This window comes from Sturnus vulgaris, chromosome 15 (assembly GCF_052056855.1).
Source record: "Sturnus vulgaris isolate bStuVul1 chromosome 15, bStuVul1.hap1, whole genome shotgun sequence".
Taxonomy (NCBI): domain Eukaryota; kingdom Metazoa; phylum Chordata; class Aves; order Passeriformes; family Sturnidae; genus Sturnus; species Sturnus vulgaris.
This window is the reverse complement of record NC_142257.1, coordinates 13,952,175-13,979,424: the sequence shown is the minus strand read 5'-3', so window position 1 is coordinate 13,979,424 and position 27,250 is coordinate 13,952,175. Positions and strand designations below refer to the sequence as shown.

The 27,250-nt window shown below is 42.3% G+C and overlaps 2 protein-coding genes across 13 annotated transcripts in view; one reads left to right on the top strand and one right to left on the bottom strand.

Moving 5' to 3' along the window:
- Positions 1-1,478: 1,478 nt before the first annotated feature.
- On the bottom strand, positions 1,479-7,051 carry CCNG1 (cyclin G1). Its single transcript, XM_014877376.2, has 7 exons — positions 6,844-7,051; positions 6,183-6,446; positions 4,901-5,154; positions 4,243-4,321; positions 4,061-4,159; positions 3,632-3,826; positions 1,479-2,983 (listed from the first exon to the last, which is right to left on the bottom strand). The coding sequence occupies exons 2-6, from the start codon at positions 6,444-6,446 to the stop codon at positions 3,635-3,637; spliced, it is 888 nt and encodes a 295-aa protein (XP_014732862.1). The 5' UTR covers positions 6,844-7,051; the 3' UTR covers positions 1,479-2,983; positions 3,632-3,634.
- Positions 7,052-7,220: 169 nt separating this feature from the next.
- Positions 7,221-27,250, top strand: part of LOC148222000 (uncharacterized) — a 317,722-nt gene continuing 297,692 nt past the window's right edge. For all 12 annotated transcript variants that reach the window (XR_015807029.1, XR_015807023.1, XR_015807021.1 and 9 more), the window contains exon 1: positions 7,221-7,450. Coding sequence is in view for 2 of the 12 variants with exons in the window: in XM_088173827.1 (XP_088029953.1) it covers positions 7,304-7,450 (147 nt within the window). In the remaining 10 variants the exon portion in view is untranslated. The remainder of the gene's footprint in view (positions 7,451-27,250) is intronic.

The window sequence follows — 27,250 nt, the reverse complement described above, 5'->3', positions numbered from 1 at the left end:
ACTCAGTTAAGAACTGCCTGGATGGCCGGGCCCAGAGAATGGTGGTGAAAGGTGCTGCATCCAGCTGGCAGCCAGTCACTAGTGGTGTCCCTCAGAGATCTGTGCTGAGGCCAGTTCTGTTCAATATTTTTATTGATGACATGGATGAGGATATTGAGTCTTTCATTAGTAAATTTGCAGATGACACAGCTGGGATCATATGTCGAACTGTTGGAAGGGAGGAGGGCTGTGCAGAGAGACCTGGAAGGGTTGGATGGATGGGCAGAGTCCAGTAAGATGAAGTTTAATGAGTCCAAGTGCTGAGTTCTGCATTTTGGCCACAATAACCCCCTGCAATGTTATGGGCTGGGGATGGTGTGGCTGGACAGTGCCCAGGTGGAAAGAGACCTGGAGGTACTGGTGAACAGCCAGCTGAACGTGAGCCAGCAATGCGCCCTGGTGGCCAAGAAGGCCAGTGGCATCCTGGCCTGGAGCAGGAATAGTGTGGCCAGTAGGAGCAGGGAGGTCATGCCTCCCTGTGCTTGGCACTGGTGAGGCCACACCTTGAGTGCTGTGTCCAGTTCTGTGTCCTCAGTTTAGGAAGGATGTTGAGATGCTTGAGCACATCCAGAGGAAACAAGGCTGGTGAGGGGTTTGGAACACAAGCCCTATGAGGAATGACTGAGGGAGCAGGGGTTGTTTAGCCTGGAGAAAAGGAGACTTAGGGGTGATCTTATCACTCCCTACAACTTCCTGAAAGGTGGTTGTAGTCAGATGGGGTTGGTCTCTTTCTCCAGGCAGCAGCTAACAGAACGAGAGGACACAGTCTTAAGCTGCACCAAGGGAAAATATAGGTTGGATATTAGGAAAAAGTTTTTTACAGAAAGTGATCAAATACTGGAATTGGCTGCCTGGGGAAGTGGTGGAGTCACCATCCCTGGATGTGTCTAAAAAAAGACTGGATATGGCACTTGGTGCCGTGGTCTAGTTGAGGTGTTAGGGCATGGGTTGGACTCAATGATCTTAAAGGTCTCTTCCAACCTAGTAATTCTGTGAAACTGATGCCCAGGAAGTTCCACTTGGACATGAGGAAGTTCTTTCCTGTGCAGTGACTGTGCACAGGAACAGGTTTCCCTGAGATGGTATGGAGTCTGCCTTACTGGGATTAAGAAATGTCTGGATGAAATCCAGTGTCATGTGCTCTGGGATGACCCTGCTCCAGCAAGGAGGTGAGACCAGCTGATCCTACCCCTGGTCCTTTCCAACCTGACCCATTCTGTGAGTCACTGCTGAAGAACAGGTATTATTAAGATATTTACCATTTTCTCTTGTGGTTCTCTAATTGCTCTCATGCAACCTCAACCTCTTATAAAAATAAATTGGGGGGGGGGGGGGGAAATCTTCGTTATGTCTTAGCTCCTGCCTGGAAATTTTTCTCCAGGTACTGTTCAGATATAAGTCACATTTATTCATAATGAAACAAGAAAAAAGCTACTTAGTTAAGCATTAAATTAAACATTTCAATGTTTAATTTAAAGGTACATATCTTGAAACAGGACAATTAGAATTGCACATTGCATCCTCTCCCACACCTTTGAATCACTTTGCACAGGTCAGAACAATGCCCAGGCAGCACTGACAGGTGTGATACCCAGTTACACGTTTTGCAGTGTAGTCACTCCCATGAGCTCATGAGAAGACTTCATTTGTCCAGTAGAGAGCTTTGGTATAGAGTCTTCTGTGAATGATTTAACTAGCTTGAGAAGAATGGTTTCCACTTCAGTTGGTACCATTACAGGGAAGGGTTGGCTGGCTAACACCTCATCCCACATTGATCTTCTCCACTCCATCAGTCCATGACAATCAGGTTTAACAGCCTGTTGCCAACAACCTCTGTCCCACAGTGACGCTGAATTCAAGAAGACATTAGCAACACTCTCCCAGAACCTCTTTTCATCTAACATACAATAATACATTCTTATTATTCACTTCCTTGTTAGCACTATAAATATGAATGCCTCAAATATTGACCTGGTTGTCAGAACAAACAGTTGTGCTTTACAAAGCTTACCATTAAAGAGATCAGAGTTGAAGCAATCTTCAGTATTTCTCAACTGGATTCTCCTACACACAGGCCAAGATGGGGAACTAGCCCTGATCCTACTGTACCTGTAACAATGTGCCTGTTCAGCATCAGCATTTACCTCTAGTACAGCAAAACTCTGGAAAACTTATGTCAGATTTAGGGCATGAAAGAGTTACATGTGACCCAGTTCTTTCCCTTACTCTTCATTAGGTACCACCAAGTTTTTACACTCAATGAGGTACTTGTGGCATTGTTAAACTACAGCTATTACAAAATACTACAGTTACTGATGCTGTGCTAGTGACTGTCTTTCCTAAAGGAATACAGTTAACTTTCTACCAACTCAACATGTTCAGCGGGTATCACACAGGCTAATGTTTAATGTGTCTGTGGTAGGAGGCCAGTGCCCATCCTGGCAGGAACATGTGGACACAAGGAATTGCCCAAACAGCACACCAGATGAGCTGGCAGACATTTGCTGTTGTCATCAATATTGAGTGGGCTTAGTCTTTCTTTTCTTAATACACTGCAGCACTACACTACTGCAAATCAGATTTTCCTGGTATTCCATAATCCTCAGAAAATTATCCGGGTTTTAAAAATTAATATCTAATTCAGCACCTACAGTTACTCTAAACCAAGGTTAGATTACACAAGCTGCTCTACAAACTATAAGATGTTAAAATTCCTTGTATTGGAATTGTGTTATTTCATTGACTAGTAAACAGTCTACCAAGTACTGACACCATGTACTGTTGAATTCATCATGAAAAGAACTGGTATTTGCTGGAAGGATCTTTAGTCTGAAATGTTACGTATTATTTCCATGAGCCGAGTTCTTAATTATTAAGATCATGGTTCAGACTGTTTCTCAAACATTAGTGTGCTGATTGATGGTCTTCTCATTTTACTGCACTCCTGTAAAAAAACCCAAACAAACCAGTCAATAGAAGTGCTTTCTACAAGAGCCAAACAAAGCATGAGATCCTAATACAACAAGACAACAGCAAGACAGCTGTTACAGAAAAATGTGTAGCCTCTGGAAGTAAAGTCTAGGTAAGGAAGAAGTTCACCATTTTTACAGGGAAAACCAACAGTAGCAGGAAGAACTGAATTACAGATTTTAGTCTTCACTAAGCAGTTATACAAGTAAAACTGTATAAAACTGTCTTACTTGTAAGTGGCTTAAGGGAACAATTACAAGAAACTCATTCTAACAGACTGGTTTTCTTTTTGAGATAAGAGAAATGCAACGGTTTTTTTTCCCCCTTTTCCAAGCTTTACTCGGTATTTTAGTGTAAATGCAGTCCCAATGTCTGTAGAAACTTTCTGCTACCACAACACACATCAGTTCCTTCTCCAGTGTTCATACATTAATCAGGTTGTCACTTCTTCAGGTACAGCACTGACTTAAGCATGAACAGGAGAACAGGCTGACTGCACTTCTGTTACTTGATTCCAGGAGGTAACCTATAAGGACCCTGGAGGTAGTTAACAGCCAATTTTACTTCTATATTATCAGAAGTTGATTTTAAAAGGTCAGAAGTTAATTTTACAAGGACTTACCTATTATGACATGGTCTCTGGAATGGTAGGAAGGTGTGTTATTCTGTAGTAGCTATGTTTAAGCTGCCGAGCTGTACGTCCAGACACAATCCATTTTAATTTCTGCACATTTGGTTTGGAACATTTGCTTGAGGAATATTCCATAAGGCACTTTAACACTAGCTCCTTCCAGAAGGTCAATTCTCTGTTGCTTATCTACATGACAAGACAAAATGTCCTATGCTAATAACTAGTTAAATCTTTACTTTGTACATGTACTTTCAGCTTCTTCAACACAAATATCCCAGGCCAAATGAAAAAAACTCAACAAAACATCACAAGAAAGCCACAAAAGAAACCAATATGCCAATGCACCTGTCCCTTTCCCACTGTGTAGACCTTTTCATGCATTTTTCTTCCACCCTCCCCTGAAATTTTATCTGCACATACCTTGGAATGTAACTGTAGAAATTCCAATGCCTCCATTAACTCCAGCAGTTTTTGTTCTTCTATCTCTAGTGCCAAAACAGACAGTGCCAAGACAGAAGGCTGGAAAGAGAGAAGATGTTTTTAAACACTGCTTTGTTAAGTTTCAGCAGTTTAATTTTCTTTTCAATTTTCAAGATGTTTACCTTGGCTTTAGAAAACACGAGTCTGCAGTGACAGGCCTTAAGCTGGGTCTCAAGTCTATCAAAATTAAGGTATTTTCTCCTGTAACAAAAACAGATGAGTGAATCTAGAGGAATGCAAGCTTGATCAAGGCAGCATCACTCTGGGAACTCAGAGAAGCAGCAAGAATGTTCATTATCTAAATAAAAGCCTCATTTGTCCCAAGATTACATTCAAACAGGTGTTCAGTTTTGGCAGTCTCAATGCCAAAAATAAATCTTGTGTTACACTGGGGAAGAGCTGCATTACCAAAGCAGGCTTAACAAGGAATTTCAGTGCTTACTAGCAAAAGGAGTATTTTTTAAAACAGATTTTGCAATCTTTACAATGAGGCAATACTTCACTGCAGCAGAAGCAGAGATTTATTATACCATTACTATTGTGCAAGTTTGATTTTCGGCTCGAGAGCAATGCTCCATTTATGCAAACAGTATTTAAAATTACAATAATATTAAACCACAGATGCTCACATTTATGACAATTACCAGTAAGGGGGAAAGTTTGTGGCATTCTTAAAGTATAGAAAGGCCAATTACTCAAGCAATTTCCCTGCTTATTTTTCTATATTCTACATTCTCTGATCATAGGCAGTTATAGCAAAATCAGGATTAGCTATTGTACCTTTCACAGCTTAAATTCTCATGAATGAATGAATGATAGAGCTGTAGAAATTGGAAGGCTGTTATAGCTTTGACTTTCCAACACAATTTCTCCAATATGATTTTCTCCATTCTCATCATATCAGAAACAGTGAACCTATACTGGCTTATTCGAATTAAGTCAGTGGCTAAGGGCACATTTCTCTCTTCTTCTGATGCCTTCACAGCCAAGTAGAAGCAGCTGAGTCCAACACAGCCCAAGTGTTTAGGCTGTACCTAAAGAAAAGTGAATTGTTATTTTCAAAGAAGGCCTCTGATCAGCTATTACAACATGCAAGTACCAAACTGTAGGCTCTGATCTATTTAATAAAAAAAATTATAGGGGACAAGGGGTTGTTTTGCTTTCTGGAGATTGAAAACTAAGTCTTTTGTCAAACATTCTTACCTTTAACGAAACAAGAAAGAGTTATGCACTGTAAATTGTATGTCATTCATCTAAAAAGCAAGACTGCAGAGCAATTTTAATTGAGGTAGAACTGGCTTGTTAATAGGGTTCTAAGATGACCTAATTGACAGCTTTTAGGATTTAAAGTGTTATACATATTGGGTGATAGTAAAAAATTGGGGGTTTCTAACTCTATTTTAAGCATATATACACACATATATATGGACATGTATATATAAAGTGTCTTATTTTATTCCATAAACACTGCAGTCCCCATTTTTACTGCTTATTCTGGATTCACAAGTCTGTGAAATCATCATTTTCCCATCCATTCCATCTAGCTTTCTCATTTTTGTTTGAACACACAAGGAAAACAAGCTTTTGTTCTTGTCCAAATCGTACAGTGGTAATGCTGTCTTGTCTTTAACTGTTAGACAATTAAAAATAACCCAGGTCAGCATGTTACATCTTCATGGGAGAATGCTGTACTAACTAATGTTTGACCAGATTTTAAGTGTTCAACAGCATCTTGCTATACACAAGGCTTATTGATAGGTTTAAAGGGGAGTAAAGAGAGAAATAATGTAAGATGTTCTTGTATCTATGCAACAGGACAGGCAGTCTGTCTTGGTCTAAGCTATTAACACGCCCTGTTTCCCAGCCCATGGGCATCCTTCAGTTTTTCAACCTTCAGAGGAAAACACCTTTCTTAACAATACCAAAATCTGAACGGAGAACACCATTTTTTATCTCTGTGCAATCAAAAATCTCTGGAAGTAGCTTAACCTTTATTTAAACCCAAGACATTCTAGCTTCGAATAGGAACTAGGCTGACAGCTTATACTTCAAAAAGCCTTACCTTCATTTTTGACAAGAATCTATCTAAGAAATTCACAGCTATTGAGAACGTCTCAGTGTGGAAGCCAAAGAACTGAGTTAAGCTGAGGAGATCTTTCACTTCGAAGTCTCGCAGCCGTGCGGTCATTCGCAGGCCGTTGTCGTGGGCAGCCTCGAGCAGCCTGAGGCCGGCGGCCCGGGGCTGAGCCCGCAGCTCCTGCTCCAACATTGCGGGGAGCTCGAGCAGCAGGTCCTGAGCCCCGCCGCTCTCCAGGGTATCGATCATCTGCCACGAGAAACATTACCAGCCAATAAAACAGTTAAAACGCGGCAAATTCACCAAAAACCTTGCAGACTCTACGTCCAAGATGCAGCAGTCCGGGCAGATGCACGGAGAGTCCTGGGCGCCGAAACGCCTCTGGGGTACCCCCGGCCCCGCAGCCCAGGAGTGCGCGGAGCACGGTGGGTCCGCTCACACGGCGCCTCCTGGGACGTGCCCGGGCCTGCCCCTCGCTGCCGCGGGGCTCTGCCGGCGGACGAGCGACCCGCGCGTTCCGCCGGGGGATGGAGAGACAGAAGGACAACGCCCACTCCACGGAAGGGATGAGAAGGGAAGGGACGGTCGCGGCACGGGGACGCCAAACGTGCAGCTGGGGAGAAGGGAGCCGGCCGAGCGCCCTTACCGTGTCTATGCAGCCTCGTTCGCTGCCCGGGAGGGGAGGGGCCGGAATGTCCGGCGTGGGGCCGGGCAGTCAGGACCGGCCACGGGCCGAGCACTGTCCGGCCCCGCGCACGGGCGGGCACCCCGAACCTGCGAACCACCGCCGCCCCTGCCCGCGCAGTGGCGCCTTCTGGCGGCCCCGCTGCACAAGGCCCCGCCCCCACCAGCCCGTCCCGCCCCGCCTGCGCCGGGCGCGCGCCCGCGCGCCCATCGCCCCTCGGCAGGAGCGGCGGCACGTGAGGGGCTGGCCCGGCCGCCTTCCGCCTCGAGCGCGAGGCCCGGACGCCGGGATAAGGCCCTGCCCCGCCGCTGCAGCCCCAGGCCGCTGTAGTAGCTCGGTGGGGCGCTGCGAGCTCCCCGAGCGTGCACTCAGCCCTGGTACAAGTGGCTTTTAAAGTATAAACGGCTTCTAAACCCTTGCGATGGCTCCTGGCTGGGTTTCCAGGGCTGGGCAGATGCTGTCCCCCAGGGCTGAAGGTTGGCGGGATTTGGTGCTTTACTGCTCTCACCTCCAGCACGGGATTTGGTGCTTTACTGCTCTCACCTCCAGCACGGCTGGAATCTCTCAGGTACAAGACATTAAAGGGTTCATGTCTTTAACTCTTTCCAACCCCTCCTGTATTTTGATACATTCATGGAAGGTGAGATTGTCACCGAACCTGCAGGGAAAAAACTCCCTTTAAGTCCTAGTGTTAGAGAATCAAGGCATTGGTTTATTCTGGCCAGGATGTGCAACAGAAATTATTTCATCCACATATAGCCCAGGAGTGCAGAAAAAGATCATTCCATGATATATCCAACACTCAAACCAGTATTGAAAACTTCAGGAGCTGAAAATATTCCACTCCTGAACAGACTCTAGTTCAGGCAAGTAAAGGGAATTGCATACAGTATGTATTGTTTTGGGTATACTTGAGGCCCAAGGCATTTATTTATTTAATAAATGTTCCAGCATGTGCTACTTTATCCAGAGTGATTTCCAGTTCCTTAAAAAGACTGAACAATGGCTGCAGAATCCATTTTGCAGACCGTTACAATGGTATTTCAAATGGGTTCAAGGTACTTAGGTTTTTTCTTAAAAGTGTTGAGGTATTATTTCGAGTTAAGCCTAAAATTTTCAAGATGTTTTGTGAAGGTTACTGTGAATTGCTTGAAAGGCTTAATATTCTCTTGAGGAGTGAATGAACCTTTTCTGAAAAGCAAGGTTTTTAGTAAGGCAGATCTCTTTCCCTCGTCAAAGAAAATACATCTTGGTATGTCACTAATACATAAAGTGATACATAGCTCTAAGCTGGTTTTATCAGTACTGATGGAGATATTGAACATATACACAACTTGCTGATGGGAGGAAGTACTCTGCATCTCAGGAGGGCATGAAAGAGTTCAAATCCAGGTGGATTTTATGCTTTTTAGAAATTATCTTGGGAAGACTAAGTTTGCAATAAAGCTTAGGTGATAATTATCCTGAGAAGAATACTTTTTTTTCAGTGAAGTCTATCAGTTTGTTTGATGTTTAGAAATCTTCTTGAAAGAAAGGTTGAATTATTTATTTAGCTTTTTAGCCAGCGTTTTTGGTACCACTTTTTGCTAGCTCTATTGATAGCCGACATCTGAATACACAAGCCAAGTCATCCTATGTCTGAGAGTGGGATTTTTGTCTCTACATATTCTGCTTTTGAGCATGTTTGTTTTGCACTTGCTGTAAATTTTGCTTCTCAAGGGCTTTATGCCTTCCTTTGAAATAGAGGAAGGTTGAGTTGTACTTTAAGTGGTGGGACAACTATGATTGGTGTGAATAAATTCTGATCCCCTCTGCCTGAAATGAGCAGTGGGCTGGATTTGCTCCCAGAGGTAGGTCTTTGTTTTATAACTATGGGAAACTAGTTGTACTCATTATCCCTGTATGCCTTGGCGTAATGATGTTAATGAAGATCTGATATAAGGTATAAAAATACCTTAGCAAAATGTGTTCATATATGTGGGGTTTTAACAGTTTAGAAGCACTGGCTAACTACTGGCAAGGACATTGCCTTTGTTTTCACCAGAGTGAGAGCTCACCAAAGCAACAGCTAGAGTTGCTTTGAATTCAGTGATTGCAATTCGCTGTTAAAAGCACTTGGCACATCCTCCCTGTGTTAATGGCTGTCCTTACCAATATTCATTGCCCTGTTGTCACTCAAAGAGAGGATGGTGAGACAGCAGCTCTTTGGGAAGCCTCTGCAGTTGTGCTTCTTCCTTTGAAACCGTAAAAGAGGGACTGTTTTATTCATCCATGAGCTTTATCACCTTATTTACTCAATATATGCATCAAAAGCGACATTCAAACTACTTTCTCCTTTTGTACTTACCGCGGATTTATTGTGGGTTTGTTTAATTCTTCTTATAATTTATCATTACATTTCTGGAAATTAATTAAAATTTGTTTTATTGGGAGAATCTTTATACTTCAGAAAAACTTCCAGCAGGCAAGACTAGAAGGAAATAAAGTTTGAGATGCAGAGATTTTTAAGAAAAACGTGGTTTTCATTGCAAGAGCTTGGGTATCTGGAAGGCTCAGTGGAAGTCAGCATGAGGGAGTCCTTGAATGTGAAATGACCAAATACCATGTCTGGGCCTCTTTCCCCTCTAAAACATGTGCATCAAATCTGCGTTTCTACTTGTTGTCCATTTCCCTTCCTTCCTCCGACCTTTGCAAACTACTGTTTGAGAGAATGCATCTAAAAGGCAATGGCTTGACCCTTATTATAATGTCCTCGATTTTGAAATGAATAAGGGCAAGGAGACCAGCTCCCGTTTAATGCCTTTATTGAGAAATCAGCTCTGGGTGGGAGCCCGATGGATCACGTGCACCACCGCTGCTCCCGATGGACGATCCAGACGAGGAGGAATTCAGCTTTGCTGTGCAGCAGAGCTGGGCCTTCTGTCCTCACAGGAGTCCCGCAGAAGACCCCACTTGGCTCGTAGTCCAGGGGTGTCATGTCGATCGGGTGCTGTTCAGGTCATGGCAACAAGGCAGGAGAGTCCTGGTTGGTGATTTCATCTTCTTCACTGCTTTTCTTACTTGGGAGTACCATTTTTAGTTTTCGATGTTATATTGGCTCGTTGTTTTTAGGGTTTTTTTTATTACTGAGTTGTGTTCCATAAGCACTTGCGGTCTTCTTATTTGCCAGGCATCATTTTGGGAACAGCAAAGGCATTACCCGATGGGGAGGGAAAGGGCATAATGACAAGACAATTCCAGGGAGTGGGATTTAGAACAGAAGAACAGCAACAATTAACATAAAAACAGGGTGTTTTCCACAGTTAACAGAACATTAACAGAACAAACAGGAGCTTGTTCCTAACAATTTGAGTGCCTTATTAGACAGGAAAAAGTAATTTGTTAAAAAAATGAGAGTGGAAGCATCAATCCCAGGTGTCATGCCACAGCCCATCTGAGAGAAAATGAATTATCTTTCAGTGCTACAAACTCTTCAATCTGTTGCTATTCGATGACATTCCCATATATAATTGCCCATGAATGCAAACTCAAGTACTTCAAATATTCACAGATGCAGCATATCAGAAATAAAGATTATGATAAATCAGATGTCATGAATATGGATATTTATGTTGCCAGTAAATAAGTCTGAGTTATCTAAATTAAAATTCAAAATTATATATTGCAAAGGAAGTGTTCTTATTTTTTTTAAGAGTTGGAAAACATTTGTAGTATTCTTCCTGCCATTACTATGCACATAATAATCATGTGAAGCAAATGATACTTCTCTTCATGCTGCTTGTTTTAAATAGCTTTTATTTCTCAAGTTGCTCTTAAAAATAGACTAAAGGAGTGCTGTAAAAAGCAGTGGGCCATGGATCTGGTTTGAAGCCACTGACAGCAGGCAAAGTCACTGGCCTGTTTTTTGTTCTTCCACTAAGGATTCTGGACTGAGGTAACAGCATGGAAAAGCAGTTCATGTTGATTAAATATAACATATAAGGTGTGATTTATAAATGTTCTATGGGCTTAGGCACTTGGCAAACAGAATCCCAGAACACCTTCATGGGGGTACTGTAGCCACTTGGGCAGCAGCTTGGGAAGTGCTATTGAGTTGCCAGACTTCATCCTGGAGTAGTTAAAGTGAGTGCACATACTCTGCTCTGCAGGCTGCTGTGTGCGGGTAGAAGATGCTTCAAGAGAGGTACTGCAAACAGTGAGAGCACTAGGAGCTTCTGAAATGCATTGCATCTGTTCCCTTGTAGCTCTGGCAGAGATGAAAGAGAGGATTAAGACTGGGTAGTAAAGATGGTACATCTTCTCTCCTAGTTTTCTGTTCTGCCTCTTCAGTGGTTGTCATGCCTGAGACAATGTCAGGAAAATTAATCCACAAATACCAGAGGTTTATGTCCAAAAAGGAGACAGAGGAGTCCTTTTTGCTTTATTCGAATAAAGGGAGAGGCCATGGGACATTCCCCTGGGATCTCTCAAATTTTTGGGGGACGCAACCTCCTTTTTATCCTATTTTCCCGGCCGCATTTCCCTCTCTCTTTCCCCATTGGCTTAGGTACTTGAGAGGCACAGACTTCCCGGAACGCCTGATACCTGAAATTCCCCTCTAATGTATAACCCTCCCTTTTAATTTTTAATTCTTATAGAATTCATAGTTTTCCCCCCGTTGCTTCTTTCATCTTTCGATATCCAATTTCATTTATCAGCAGCCCTACAGTTTGTTTGTAAAGGCAAATATCTCTTTCCATTCATCAATCAGTGGAATCCATCCCATTGTTTCTTTTATCTCTCAGTGCTAGCCTTATCTACAGGCTGATCCACAACTCATTTGTAAAGACAAATTCAACATTCCTCTCAATCCCTCCTCTTTTATTTTTTAATAATTGTCTTTACAAACTTCAGCTATCATTGACTTAATTTTTTGTTCCTGAGTCTTTTTTGGTTTTGTAATTATTTGGAGTGACATCAATTTCTGTCCTTTTGTAACCATCTCTGGATCAGTAGGCGTGGCTATTACCTGCATCCTTTTGATCACATGTTGAATAAGTTGTACTAAGCAAGGGATCATGCATAGTAAAAAGACTAGAGTTGCTACAGCACAGAAGAGGAAAAAAAAAAATTGTTTAACCTATAGTCCACCAGGTAGCCAAGAAAACATGTCCCATTCCCATCCTTTTCATGTTTGGACTGGTACATGAGCTAATTTTTTTATTCATTTTGCTATTTATTTCACTACTTTTTTATTGTCATCTACTTGTCTATTTAGACAATAAGCGCCTTTTTCAGAAGAATGAAACCGCCATGGACTTCCTTCTTCATCCTAAAATCCTGTTCCATTATGGACCTTACTCAGGGTGTTAATCTACTATTTAGGTTTTACTGGGCTGGCCACCCATGGCTAGTTTTCAGATTCTCCTGGCCCTCCACAGTCCCAACAATTGCTAAGGTTAAAGGTTTTTGCTACTTTTTCTCCTAAGGTCAAAACAATTATTTTCCCATTCTTGGTTCCAACCTAACGGATAATATAAAGGTAACATTATTAAGAGAAACATTCTGATTGTGTAATCTAATTTCCTAACTTAATTTTTACTTTCACGTTGTCTTTCACACCACTTGTGGCCAGTGAAGGCACAGAAACAGCTTAACATAAAGAAAACAATGACAGCAAGGGTTGGCCCCCAATGACTGGACATCTGAGAGGAGGGATGCCCACACAAACTATTTCAGCAGGCAGCCTGTAGGTGGGCACACGAGGCTTCCCCCGATGTCGACGCACTGGCTGCTGCTCCAGTCCACTCCACGGCTTCCTGTCCTTCTCCTCCAGCTGAGATGTCCAAATCTCTGGGGCTGCAGAGACCTTGACCCGAGTGTGATGGGTCCACCCGTGTTCAGCTGTCTTGACGGCTGTTTCTGTGGTCAGCAACACCTGGAAAGGTCCACGCCACTTTGCCACCAGTGGTGCTTCTTCCCACTCCTTAACCAGGACCCAGTCTCCCGGTTGGATGTTGTGAACAGCAAAATCCAAAGGCAAGGTCTGTGCCAGCTGAGCTTCCTGTCGAAGAGATTTCACAAGAGACAGTATCCGAGCCGCATATTGTTTCAAATACACATCACTTATCTCTATCCCCCCACTAGACTGAGAATTACAAGGGTAAGGAATTCCAAACATCAATTCAAAGGGAGATAACTGAATATCTCCCCTGGGTCTGGCTCTTATTCTTGTTAAAGCCAGGGACAGGAGCCGTACCCACGGCATCTTAGTTTCTATCACCAGCTTCAGGAGATGTTTCTTTATTTCTCCATTCATTCTCTCAACCTGACCCGAACTTTGTGGGTGCCAGGGGGTATGGAGGTTCCACCGTATTCCTAAAGCAGTCATAACTTCTTGAAGAATTTTTCCTGTAAAATGAGTTTCCTTATTTAAATCTATTGCTTCCACCATCCTTTATCTTGGAATGACTTGTTTCAAAAATACTTTAACAACTGATCCTGTAGTTGCTGAAACAGTTGGAAATGCTTCTGGCCACCTGGTTAATTGACATACTATTACCAGAAGATATTTAAATCTTGCCACTCGAGGCATTTCAGTAAAATCTACCTGGCATCTCTGGAAGGGACATACTGCCCAACGCCTCCCTCCCCGGCCAGTTTCTTTGTAACTTTGTTGTTGGTTTTAGCACAAGTCGAACAACATTCAATAGCTCGCTTTGCCAGGTTAAAGAGACCAACAGCAGTGTTCATTTTGAGGAAGGCTTCTGCCAGTCCTCGGGAGCCCCAATGACTCCTTTCATGAAGTTGTTTTAACAATTGTAAGGCTAGAGCTTTTGGTATCCACTGCTTACCATCCTTTGTAAACCAATTATTTTCTTCTTTCCTCTGCAGCTTAATAAACCTCTTTTTTTTCCCATAGTTTTCCAAATGCATGTATTACCCCATATGCATATTTAGAATCAGTAAATATATTTACTGTCTTGTCCTGGTATAATTCACAGGCTCTCACAAGCGTGTGCAGCTCTGCTGTCTGAGCTGACCAGGTGGCTGGTAACCTCCCCCCTTCCTTTAATTGCTTTCCATTCACGATAGAGTATCCTGTAAATCGTTTCCCTTCTACCACCTTGGAGGACCCATCAATGAACACATTCTCTCCCTCAGGCCAGGGAATATCTCGTAGATCTTCCCTAGCCCGTGTCTGGAGGTCTATAACCTGGATACAATCATGGATTTCTTCCTGGCCCCCCTTTTCTCCAGGGCCATTTAAATAAGAGGCTGGATTAAAAATTTCCCCACCTTTAAATTCTAAATCTTCCTGTTCCATTAAACAAAGATTCATACTGTAATAATCGAGCACTCGTCATCCACTTAGAGGCTCTTTCAGTTAACAAAGCTTTAATCTGATGTGGGACTTTAACAATGAGATACCCTCCCCTTGTCAGCTTTCGGGCTTCAGCCACCATCAGAGCTGTGGCTGCACAGTTCTGCAGACAATGGGGCCAGCCTCTGGCCACCGGGTTTAATAACTTAGAAAAACAGCCAACAGGCCTCCGTGTTCCCCCATGCTCTTGCACCAAAATTCCTTTAGCATGACCCTGTTTGACATCCACATATAGCTGAAATTATTTTTCTGCATCTGGAAGAGCTAAGACTGGGGCCTTAACCAATTTGTATTTTAATTTCTTAAAGCTTTTCTCTCCTTCTGGTGTTCATACCACGACATTAGGACTGTTTTGGGTTAAAAGTTATATAAAGGTCTGGCCACCACAGAAAAATCCTCAATCCATGCTCTGCAGTACCCCACCAACCCTAAAAACTGCCGTAACTCCTTTTTAGTCTGGGGTAATGGTACCTGTAAAATCCCTTGTATCTTTTCTGGATCAATACACCGTAACCCTTCGGACAGAATGTGTCCCAAATATTTGACCTTCTTTTTTACTAACTGTGCTTTCTTTTTGGATACTCTAAGTCCCTTTTTTTTTGCAAGAAAATTAAGCAGCTTTACAGTAGCCTCTTCAACCACCTTTTCCTGTTCCCCTGATAAGAGCAAATCATTTACATACTGCAACAACTTGACTCCTGAGGGTGGAGTAAACTCTCTTAATATTTTCTGCAAAGCTTGCCCAAACAGAACTGGTGACTCTGTATATCCTTGAGAGAGTACTGTCCATGTCAATTGTTGTTTTATCATTTTCCCTCCTTCCTCCTGTTCCCACTCAAAAGCAAAATACTGTTTACTATCTTCTGTGATTGGACACCCCCAGAAAGCATCCTTCAAATCCAATACAGAATAATACTGATGTGAAGAAGGGATTTGATTCAGGATTGTGTATGGATCTGGAACCGTGGGATGCCTTGATTTGACAATATCATTTATTATTCTTAAATCCTGCACCATTCTGTAGGTTCCATCTGGTTTCTTAACCGGCAGGATAGGAGTGTTATAGGGAGACATACACGGCTCTAAAAGACCTGCTTTTAGCAGGGACAATAACAGGCTGTAACCCCTTCTTTCCCTCTCTTGAAAGAGGGTATTGCTTTTTAGACACCACTTGTCCTGGTTGCTTCAAAGTAATTTGGAGAGGCTCTATGTCCAGTTTCCCATATTTCCCTGGAGCTGCCCATACTTCCGGATTTATTTCAGCATAAGCCTTCTCAGACATTTTACACAAAGATATCACAGTTTCGGACTCCGTGTCACTTCTTACAATACTAATTTGCATTCCCATTCTAGCCATCAAATCTCTTCCCTGTAAATTACAATCACAATTAGGAACAAACAAGAATTCATGCAGTTCAAATCTGTCCCCCACATTTACTAACAGCGGTTGAATAAAATGCACTCGCTCATCCTTCCCGCTTACTCCTTGAATAACCAAGGATCTTTTTGACAATTTCCCCCCCTTAGGTATAAAATTTAAGGTGGACCGAGAGGTCCCCGTGTCTACCAGAAAACACACCTCCTCTCGATCCGGACCCACCTTAAAAGTTATCAAGGGCTCCTGAGTGGTGGGTCCTTGGTATAATAGGAGCCCCTGACACCCCTGACAATCCATTTCCATTATCCTCTGGACTTCCTCCTCCTGAGGGTCCAGTTGTTTCTGCGGACACTCGTTTTTCCAATGCCCTTCTGACCTGCAGATAGCACACTGGTTATTCCCCAGCCGCTGTTTGGGTCGGCTGTCCCCTGCCGAGAAGGGAATCCCCTCTACCACTTCCTTGTGGCCGACCCCGTCCCCTCTGTCGCTGGGGACCCCTTGGACCCTGCGGTTTATTCCTCCGGGGCTGCAAAAAAATCTGCCATCATCCTTGCTTTAGCTTTTGCCTTTTCCTCATCCCTTCTTACATATATCTGCTGTGTTGTTTTTTTTTAACCAATTCCTCCAGAGGCTTATTCTACCACTCTTCATCCTTCTGTACTCTTTTCCGTATATCAGGCCAGGCTTTAGTAACAAATTGTACTTTAAGCAATGTGTTGAAGGCTGGCCCTTCAGGATCCATCCCCCCGTGCTTCCTCAAGGCATCGCTAATCCTCTCCAACCAATGAGAGGGGCTTTCCTGTTTCTCCTGTTCTAACGACATAGCCTTAGCTATGTTGTTCTGGGAGCCGCTGACTTGATTGCCCTAATCAAATAAGCACGGTAATCACGGTGAGCCAGACTGGCCTGGTTATTTGGGTCCCACTGGGAGTCTGCCTGGGGGATGGCATCATCCACCGTAGGTGCATTGGGTCCAGCCCCCCCTGCTGCTTGTGGATGTTCATCCTCCCACAGCTGCCGAGCTTTCTGCAAAATCATTCGTTTCTCTGATGACCCAAACAAAATTCCCAAAAGAAAATCCCAATCCTTCCATGTATAATCCGCATTTCCCAAATATTCCTCTATCTTTTCCCCCACCCCTATGGGATCATCCAAATAGGGGGATAATTCTTTTTACAACCCTCTTATATCCTGGGTAGTAAGTGGTACAATTACAAACCCAAATCCTCCCCCTTGACCCCCCCAAAGGAACTTGACGGAGTGGCATCTGGTGTACCCCTGTCTCTTGGGGGGCTTCTGATGCCCTAAACTGAGTTCCTCTTCTAGTTCTGGGGGGTGATAGAACATGCTGCTCCCCTCCCCCTACACCATTATCCTTCTCAGGTGGGGCTGTAGGAATAACATTTTCCTGATCCCCTTGCTCTGAAAGTTGAGGAAACAGATGACCTGCAGCTGGCAACACTGGAGGACAAGACGGGGGAAGGTGCTGAAAAACATCCCAATCCTCACCACTTTCCTCTTCCTCCTCTTTTTCCTCTTCTCCTTTTTTTTCTTAACACATACATTTCTCTTGTTTCTTGTCTGACCCATATTAATCCACATTCCCTTTCAATCCATCCTTTCCCATTCTCCTCTAGATACCTCCACAAAATTCGACACAAATGAATTTTATCTGTTCCATAAGGTAGCCATATAAGTCCCCTTGCCAGCTTATACTCTGGCCACACAAAATAACAGTATTTTACCATCATTTCCATAGTTATTTCTGGGTGAATATACAATCTGTCCCAAGACCTCAGCATTCACCCCAAGGGACTCTCCGGGGGTATTATGGGATCGTCATCCCTTTTGCTGGGGCCCCTTCGCGGCTTCACCTTTCCAACCCTCTCTGGGTGGCCCGTTTTACCTGTGCTACCCTCCATGGGTGCCCTCCCAGGTTTGCTCCCCGAAGATCCCATTTTACTCACCGGTGAGATTTTCAGTGGTCCTTCCCTGCGGACTCTTCACGGACCCCCCTGGTCCGCCACTCGTCTGTCTCCTGGACAGTCTCGGGAACCCAATCAATCGCCCGGTGCCGGCCGGCACCAAGGGGAGCTGATCACCGAAACTGGGTGAGGCGCGCCTTCAGCTCCGCTCGCCGCCCGCCGCCCCGGACGGTGGAAAGATCACGGACGAGCCCCCAAAATTGTCAGGAAAATTAATCCACAAATACCAGAGGTTTATTTCCATAAAGGAGACAGAGGAGTCCTTTTTGCTTTATTCGAATAAAGGGAGAGGCCATGGGACATTCCCCTGGGATCTCTCAAATTTTTGGGGACGCAACCTCCTTTTTATCCTATTTTCCCGGCCGCATTTCTCTCTCTCTTTCCCCATTGGCTTAGGTACTTGAGAGGCACAGACTTCCCGGAACGCCTGATACCTGAAATTCCCCTCTAATGTATAACCCTCCCTTTTAATTTTTAATTCTTATAGAATTCATAGTTTTCCCCCCGTTGCTTCTTTCATCTTTCGATATCCAATTTCATTTATCAGCAGCCCTACAGTTTGTTTGTAAAGGCAAATATCTCTTTCCATTCATCAATCAGTGGAATCCATCCCATTGTTTCTTTTATCTCTCAGTGCTAGCCTTATCTACAGGCTGATCCACAACTCATTTGTAAAGACAAATTCAACATTCCTCTCAACAAGGACACAGTTTTCTTGTGGATTGTCTGGTAGCTGAGGGCACACATTGCTGCCAGCATCTGTGGCTGTGCCAAGCTGAGAAGTACTGGGTGTGCTGCAGGGGTGGGTGGTGAGCCTGCCATAGAAGCAGAGTGGATAGTTGCAGGAGTGGTATCTTCACCTCTTTTCTACTTAACCTGTGTCAGATGTTTTCAGAAATCTGTGTCTGTTTAAAACTCACTGACACAGTCAGCACCTGCAGGGCTTAATTATGCCTCACATGAGGCTTCCACCCATTCTCCTTGCCCGAGGATCCAGGAGCCTCAGTTAAGCTTGAGGCTATAGTCCAGGAAGGACTGTGGCTGGCCTTCTCCTCTGCTTGACCAGACTTGTTTATTGGATTTCCCAGATGGGTCTTGGACATCTTGCAGTGTCCTCTGGTTTGTCTGGTGATGACAGTGAAGCTCATGGCTACCACCAGGCTGGCTCTGCTCCTGCTTTGGGGTTGTGGCATTGTTGGTGAGGTTCTGCCCTGCGTTTGCCAGGGTTGGCCTCAGCTTTTTTGTTACCTTCTATAGCAAGAGAGCTGTGTATCTTCTGGCACCCCATTCTCAAGACAGCTAAAGAAATTAATGCTGTCTTTTCACCCTTTGCTGTGTGTTTGATAACTATAGCATCAAAATTAACATAAAGATTCTTAAAATCTTTTTTCTGTAATTTTAGTTAAAAAATTAAATTACTGTAACGGCTGGAAAGGTTTCTCCCTGCCTCTTTTCTTGTGTTTATTCCCTTATTGTAATAACTGTCTTTAGTTCATTAACGTAATTGTACAGAAGTGCACACAAGAAAGAAAGGTAAACGAAAGAGGTGAAGCTTCCCAAATAAATGTAAGATCCTGTAAGAGATTTGCTTTGTCTGCTGTTCATCTTTTACTGATTCTCATTATATCAAATATGTCAGAGGAGAGAGTAAAGATATCTGAGATGGATTTAAGTACAAAAACTTGGTTATACAGTTGAGAGATGAAGGAGACAAATACTTAACTCATCTGGACCTGCCTTAGAGAAAGTATGTTCATAATATTAAGTACAGTTTAGGCTCAGGAGGACTGTGGAATTCTGATTTCAAAGGCCCCATTTCAAAGCTTGCAGAAATCCAGGTTCTTAAATGTTTTTATGTATCTTAACACCCACTCTCTTTAATGTAAAGAATTTAGATATCTAAGAAGAAAGGTCACAGAGACCAGAGGGGACATCAGTTAGCCCCGACAGTGAGTGATTTCTTTGAAATGTAGATTAAATGAATTCAAAAATTTCTTGTGACTTTTGCTTTACATTGTATTGTTCAGATTTTAATCAGAAAAACTCTACAGGCCAAAAAGACAGTGAGCTCTGCATTTCCTTGCTATAAATCATTTGAGAGAAAGACACTTTGTCAGACCATGGAGATTGTAAAACTTTTATAAGAAACCTGGAAAGGATTTAGGTGCTGTAATTACCTATTGATATTCTTACACTGATCTCAAACATCTGCTTTATGCTTTCTTCTCTCTTTATTTTCTAAATAAAGAAGAATCACATGGTAATAACAGGGTATCTCCTTTTTCAGACTAGAAAGCTTGTTACAGTATATTGTGTGAATGAAATTGCCAGGTTGAGGAGACTTTCAGGGGTTTCTCTACCTTGACTGCAAAGATAATGCCCAAACCCCTATTTTGGATAGGGATAATGACAGTCCATCAGCTCTTTTTTTCTCTATTACTGCACTGGAATAATATGTAATCTATATGTTAGTCCCCTGTCTATATCTGGTATCTGAGCTGTATGCTTGCTTATGTGATCTCTTTGAGCTATTTTTGTGATGCATTGATTTTAAAAATAATCTTTTACCCTCAAAGTATTTATATTGATATATATAATTCAGGAAGATCCTTTGCTGTTTCACAGTCCTTTCCCGCAGCCTTTGTTAAAAGCATCAGCAAGCATTGTGAATATGACTGCTGTGTAGTTAGCTGCCCTAGAAGAAGAGGATGTGGATGGGGTATGAAATTATGAATCTGCAGTGTAAACTTAAAAACTAACAGCAGTCCTGTACTCTTCATGGTTGTATCTTCTCCGCCTATAATTTTCAGCCAGGTATTTTCTCCCACTTTGAGAAGATTCAGGACTGCTTTTTTAGGAAGAGTCATGTCAACTGGATTTGGAACATAGGATAATTTGTTGAGCAGACAGGGAAAGCTGAGACCAGGCACTTGTGATGATTAATAAGCCTGCAAAATTGTGTGTGTTTTTGTTAATCACCCTGAGAGGAGCAGCTTGGGGAAAGTGTCATTTTCCTGCAGAAAGAACTGTTAGAAATACTTGAGTCATTATGAGACAGTACAAAGTAATGCTTAATGTTTCAAAATTTTAATTTTTTTTGCTTATGGACTGAATGTTTCCAGTGGTTGTGTGGGTGCTGCACATTTGCTTTAGGCTTACTGATAATGGGCTCATTATTTTCACTACTCTGGAATAACAGTTGGTGAGCCCTCTAAGCTGAGATTTCACATGATGGAAATACACAGTTTGTTTTGGTTTGTTTGTTTTTTTTTTTTTTTTTTTTTTTGTTTCTTTTTTTTGTTTGTTTGGGGTTTTTTTGGTTTTTTTTTGTTAAGAAAAAAAATTAGGAAGTCAATCACTTGCACTCGGAAGCTTTTTTTTCTTCTAAAAAAAGTCAACTTTTTAATAAATCCCAAATGAATGCAACTTCAATCACTAATTGAGAACTCAGGGGCTCTCAATGGTTGAAAAAATTTTGCTAAAAGCAGTACCTAGGGATCTTTGGCACTGTGCTTGGCTGAAGAGCCCAAAGAGATGGCATGAGCAAGTAATTTTTGTTTGATGGATTGTTGTATTGCATTGTTTGTTCGTAAGTTGCACTGTTCATTGTTCTATATTGCACTGTTATGTTTTTATATTGCACTGAGAAAATGGTTTGCTCTGTGTTCCCCCAGAGCTTGTGAAGTTGGTTCAGCCCTCCCTTAGCCCCTCCCCATCGGCGGTGTCCCATTGGTCGCGGGTCTGTTCCTCCCCGCCCCTTTCCCTCAGATAAAACTGACCTCCATCTTCTCTCTCTTTCTCCTTTGGCCACGTGCGTCACACAATAAAGTGGGGATCATCTTCCCATGGGAGAAAAGAGCCTCCTTTGGTTTTTTGACCTTTGCCTATGAGGATTTCTCTGGTCCGGAGCTAGCCAGAGGGACTGGAGAGAATAGGGATTTACCTCAATGCATCATGTAGTACTTGGAGATAAGCAAAAATACACAGAAAAGATTGTTGTTTGAAGATGTTATTCCTGCCACAACCTCCAGAAGCAAGGTGACACCTTGTCATGGGAATTTGTCTTGGCTGGGTTTGTGTCTTTTTAAAGAAGAAATATTTTGTCCTGTTACCTGTGTCTTACTTTCAAGAAAAGAGGGTTTGCTAATTCCTGGTGTGATTTACCAAATGAGTTAAGTAGTTCAGGTAGCAGTTTAAACAACCAAGAGTTAAATATCTTCTATTAAACCGTAGGTTTACAGAACAGCAGTTGCCAAGCCAGTCGCTATCCATGTTGTTGGGCCAGTTCTGTGGTTAGAGCTCATCTCAGATACATGGAGTATCAGGATATTTCAGTTCATGTGCAGAACTGCATTCTTTTCAAAAACTGTTTCAGAAGAAAAATGGACTGGTTTTCACAAAGGCAGTGATTAAAGACAGGCTGCTTCCCTGATGGCCCCTTTTGGATGTAGTGGAGATCTTCAGATAAGCTAACAAAGTGAATTTTGCTCTTGCAGGAGGAAACCATAGCAACCTGCCACTTTAGAATGCGTGGTATATAATATGTCTGTCCTTCAGATAGTATTTTGCCATCCAGAAATAGGCATTTCCTAATGTGTGAATGTAAAATGTCAGACAAATGTAGCTGGAGTGACAGTATTGTCTCTGAGGTAAATATGAGTCCTGTTGTGCTGCTTATCTGGCGCTGCACGTTTGAAAAGCAGGTCCCAGAGGAGGGCAAAGAAAGTATATTTTTTAGTTTCTAATATATGGGTGAGAGAGGTGCTGTGAAATTTGGTTATTGAAAGAGAAGGTGCAGTCCTGTTGCATCGGCCTGAGCTGCACTCACTTTGCCACTTCGTCCCATGCCCGGAACGGACCACCCTCGGGGAACAGGAGGCCGTAGTAAATGTGGCTCGAGCTATTGCTCCATGGCCTTTTGGCTGTCAGATTTTATTCAAAGGAGGGCAAGAGGAGGGGGAGGTCTTTTGCAGAAGATACAAAGGATTTACTACTTTGGGGAATCCGCAGGGCAAAAGACAAAAATGGCGAAGGTGCAACAACTGAAATATGGGAGAGGTTCAAGGGGAAGGTACAAATTCTTAGCAAATTGGAGAAATTCTGAGGAGGAATAAAGGGTAGAGTTTACAAAGGCATTGTCCAGTCAGAGAGGCAGGGGGGAAAACTGGGTCACAAGGACTAATGAGATGTGGCGTTTTAGGGATTTCCAAAGAGGAATTCCAATCCGGAGGCTGGCACAAAGCAGGGTTGACAGGTAGTTTAGGCTAGATTGACAAGGTGGGTGGGAGGTATAATTTTGGACTAAACCATTAGCTTAGGCAATAACAGAACATACCATTAACAAGAAACACACTGCAACACAGTCGCCCAGTGCTTCTCTTATTTTGCCTTCCAACCTGTACGTGCCCCTACTTACTTTTGTCTTAGTTTTCTTAAATTATGGTATATTGAGTTCCAAGTTTTTTGGTCAGTGGTCTCTGATACCACTCTGTTGAAGCTCAAACAGTGCTGGAAGTACTCAGTAATCCTGTTGTGGGAGTAAATACCCTGCAACCTGCTTGCAGCTGGCCAAAGCTGCCGGCTGTTTGTTGAAAACATGGAAAATATTCTTCCTTGGTTAAATAAATAAATGCTTGTGAGCTCGTGTCACCCTCCCACTACAAGATCTGAAACAGCTGAGCCAAGTAATTTCTGCAGAAACCAGCACTGATTCAGCTTGTGAATTCAGTTTGTGAGCCTCAGAATCTGCTGCCAGTTTTAGGGACTGGGCTACCAGGCTGAGAAGGGATGACTTAGCCTTTTTTTTTTGTGAAAAGGGCCAAATGATTAGTGCATTGAAGAAATAAATAGGCAAATATTTAATTATACTGCTACGGATTGACTAAACAGCTAACTAAATATTTTCCTTAAAAATATTTTCATGACTCTAGCTTGTGTAGGGAGTGTTTAAAAATCAACTTAAATGGAACAGAATGTTCTTTATTAATGTACGTTTTGTGGAATAGAGGCATTTCAAATAGCTTTTTTTTTTTTTCCTATAAACCAAATGTTAACAGCCAAATTTGTTAAAAATGCTAAATTATTTTGATACGGCTGTGATTTACTTAAGAGAAGAGCAAAATAATGTCGGTTGGTTGGGTTTTTTCTGTTTCGGTGTCATAGTGGGTCAAGGTTGTGCGATTCCTTCTGCTCCTTTAGACTGACCTGGCTCCTTACTGTCTGTGACACATTGATTTTGTTTAAATTATGGTTATTCAAATTTTTCTCGTCACGACTCCATTTCCTTGCATTTTTTGGCTATCATAACTGATCAATAGTAGTTTTTGTCCTGCCCCCTTTAGGTTGGTTTTTCATTCACCCTTGAGTACTTACACCTTTATGAATAACAGTAGAGCACATTTAAGCTATTCGCATGGTCACAATTTTTTGTTCTATTACCTCTTTCTATTTGATATGAATCCCAGTTGTTTTCAGCTTTTGATTTGTTTGCACTGCATATTTGCTGTTTGCATTGGTATGTAGATGGATTCAGCACTGAAATCACTTGTTACCACTCGTGTGGAAGCAAATGCTGTGGGTTTCTTGGTTTGGTGACTTTTTTTTTTGTTTGTTTGCCCAGGTGTACTAGCAGGTTTTTCTCCTTGTCTTGCTTGGGGATCTAAAAGGAATCCCTTTGTTGAGAGAGAACACTTAAACTTGAAGGAAAATGTAAATGACAGTATGTATTCTCAGATCTGTACTACCAAAACTAATGATACAAACAATCTTTTGGAAAATTAAAGTCTTTCCCAGAGAGCGGGAGATTCAGCCTTCTCCCGGATGAGGGCACTGGTGGCTCACGTATTGCACGGTCCCTGCTCATGTTTAATGTAACACTTGTTACAGACTGTGAGATTTGGTGTATTTATATTAGGAGTTTCAGCGAATGTGTTGTGGAATTACTTTTATAAATTCAGGGCTGAGAAATACGAGAAAAGAATGTGAAGGAGATACTTTTATATAGAAGACTTTCAACTTAATCTCCCCCTAGAAGGATTTTTGAGTTTTTAAGAAAATCAGGACAACTTGCTGAAGGGAATAAGATGCACTCACTTGACAAGTAGAGTTTGCAGATCTGTATCTGAAGTTTTCTAGATTTTCAAATTATCAAGTTTTGCAAGAACGAAGAGTAATTTTTGCTGAAGGATTATTTTCCATACACAGTGTTTCATTTTACCATTTGATACCCACCAGATCTATTTACGTGCACTTAAATCTTGTACTTCTAATTGCTGCATCCTCATGTGGCGGCTTGGCAGCAGCAGGTGTGAAAGTTTTAGATGAGTAATTTCCCTTCCCTTTGCCTTACCATAAGACCCATCATGCTTTTTTAAATTGGCTTTCATTATTGTGTAATATTAATGGATTTGAAAGAGAACAATGTATGTTGTTGCAGGTATTTTAAGGATGTTGTATTTTGAAATGTGACTTCTGTACCAGTTGAGGACTTTCTGATATGGCATCTCGCGACAAGGTTTTTGGGGCAGTTAATGTAGCAGTGAAGATAAGATTTTAACTAGACAGCTTGCTGAGGTGGCACAAGAACTGGATTGAATAATAGAATTAATTATGTAATTGGGTATTATGGTTTTGAGAATCTGCTGATATTATGTCCAGCCTGCTTTTGTTTGTTCTCTTTGTCTGCTCAGCTTTACATAAGCTTGTGCTCCAGTGAGTCTGGCAACTCTGCCGTCACAAGCCAATAATGGTGCAGAAGAGTGAGCGGAGGTCTCTGCAGAAGACTTGGCAGATTATTAAATGAAGTGAAGGAGTAACTCCTTGCAAGCCCAGCTGCTGTTGGCTGTTGAATAGTGGGATGTTTGTATTTATGTGCCTGCTAACACCACTGTATATGATGAGAGTTTCCTGAAGGCTTTGCTAAATCAATGTGAAAGATGGATATCTAATCCCTGGTTGATGAAAAGTGGTAGAGTCACTGGCTTTGAGGTGACAGGGAGCATATCCACACTTCAGTTCTGAGTGTTAACTGCTAGGCAGAGCTTTTATTTTAAGCTTAAGAACAAGTATATTAGCTCTGCTTGCAAATAATTTTAACTATAATTTAAGAAATTTATCCAGCTAAATTTTTCTTTGTTGGATTTTTCTACTAGTATGCCAGTGGAGTCTTGTACCACAGAATAATGCTTCCTGCTTTCTCTGCCTGGTAAGCAATGGCAAAGATGGGCCTTGGAGGTGTGAATCTGAACTCAATCTGTATAAAAACATAATCACGTTTTCAAATTATGTAGGCAGCAAACTTCTGATGAGATGAGGAAGGTGTTGGAGGAGTAGGTCTGCATGCAGTCCAAGGTGTAACTGCAGGCTAAATGTGCTGTATTGTGTGGCTGCTGCTTTCTCAATGTGCAAAACGAGCAAGTGCCACTTTTCAACTGAACTTTGCACTTTTGTATGGGAATTTGTAGTACAAATATACCTTATGTGCTGAATGGTGCCATTTTGACACCTGCATGTCTTCAGGTACTCTGCAGCTGTTCTCTTTGTAAGGAGTGTGTAGTTTAAAGCATCCTTGCTGGTCACTTCTTGTGCCTCGAGTAGTGGGGTCCACAAGGGACTGGCTCCTTCCTTTGAGGCCACTGGTACGTGCATGGTTAGAACAGAGCAGTCAGTGACAGGAGTTTGGGGATCTCTTCTTAGTAAGAGGTTAGGGCAAACACCCCTCTCGTGTTTTGCTGAGCTTTGTGGCTGCCTGGAAAACCTGTGCTTTATTAAGCATGCAGATGTGAATTGTAAAACTACCTGAAACAAAACCAATACTGATAAGTTAAATATTTATGGACTCCTGGCTGGATGTTTATTATGTTGTAACATAGTATGGTTTTCAGGTTAAAGCTGTGAAATAAAATTAATTCTGATCTTGGCTTGGGAAACCCTTCCCTAGGAGGCTTTTACACTTGGCTGGCTGCTGATCTGAATCTAGCATTAGTTTAGGTCTGAGGAGCTGCAGAAGCATGGAGAATATGGTAGCATTCTGTTTGCAAACCTTCTATTTAACATTTATCCTGAGGTTTGTGAATATGTGTATTGGCCAGGAAGCCTAGTGCTGTGGCCCATGTGCACTGGGTGTTTGTGGGAGGGAAGTCTACATTTTGGAGCCTTGACAGGTTATCTGTGTGCTGAGGTCTCAGGGACAAGGGGCAATGCCCTTCCTTTTTATTTTGGATACTCTTCATTACCTTTGGGAAGCACAGTTTGCAAATTAAAAGGCTGTTTGTCAAAATGTCTGCTTTGAATAAAGAGAGTTTTACATAAGGTTAAATTTCCATGTTGTTATCTGTCTTGACAAAATTGCTGTTGCTTCTGTCAGTTTCTTAGGTGTCACTTCTCCATTTTTGATTTGTTCTTTGCTTCCTGTAAATGAGTTTATACATTATGCATCTAGAAGGTATTTTCTGGTATTCCTCTACAGAATAACTTAAAATATGTGGCAATCAATGCTGCTCAGAAAAACTGCCATATTTGTGTTCCCAGACTTCTAGGAAGGTTAAAACCCTGTCGCTGACTCAAAGGTGATAGCATTTACTGTAATGGATTGCACAGAAAATCAATTGGAAAGAACTAGTGTTTGACAATGTTATTACAAGC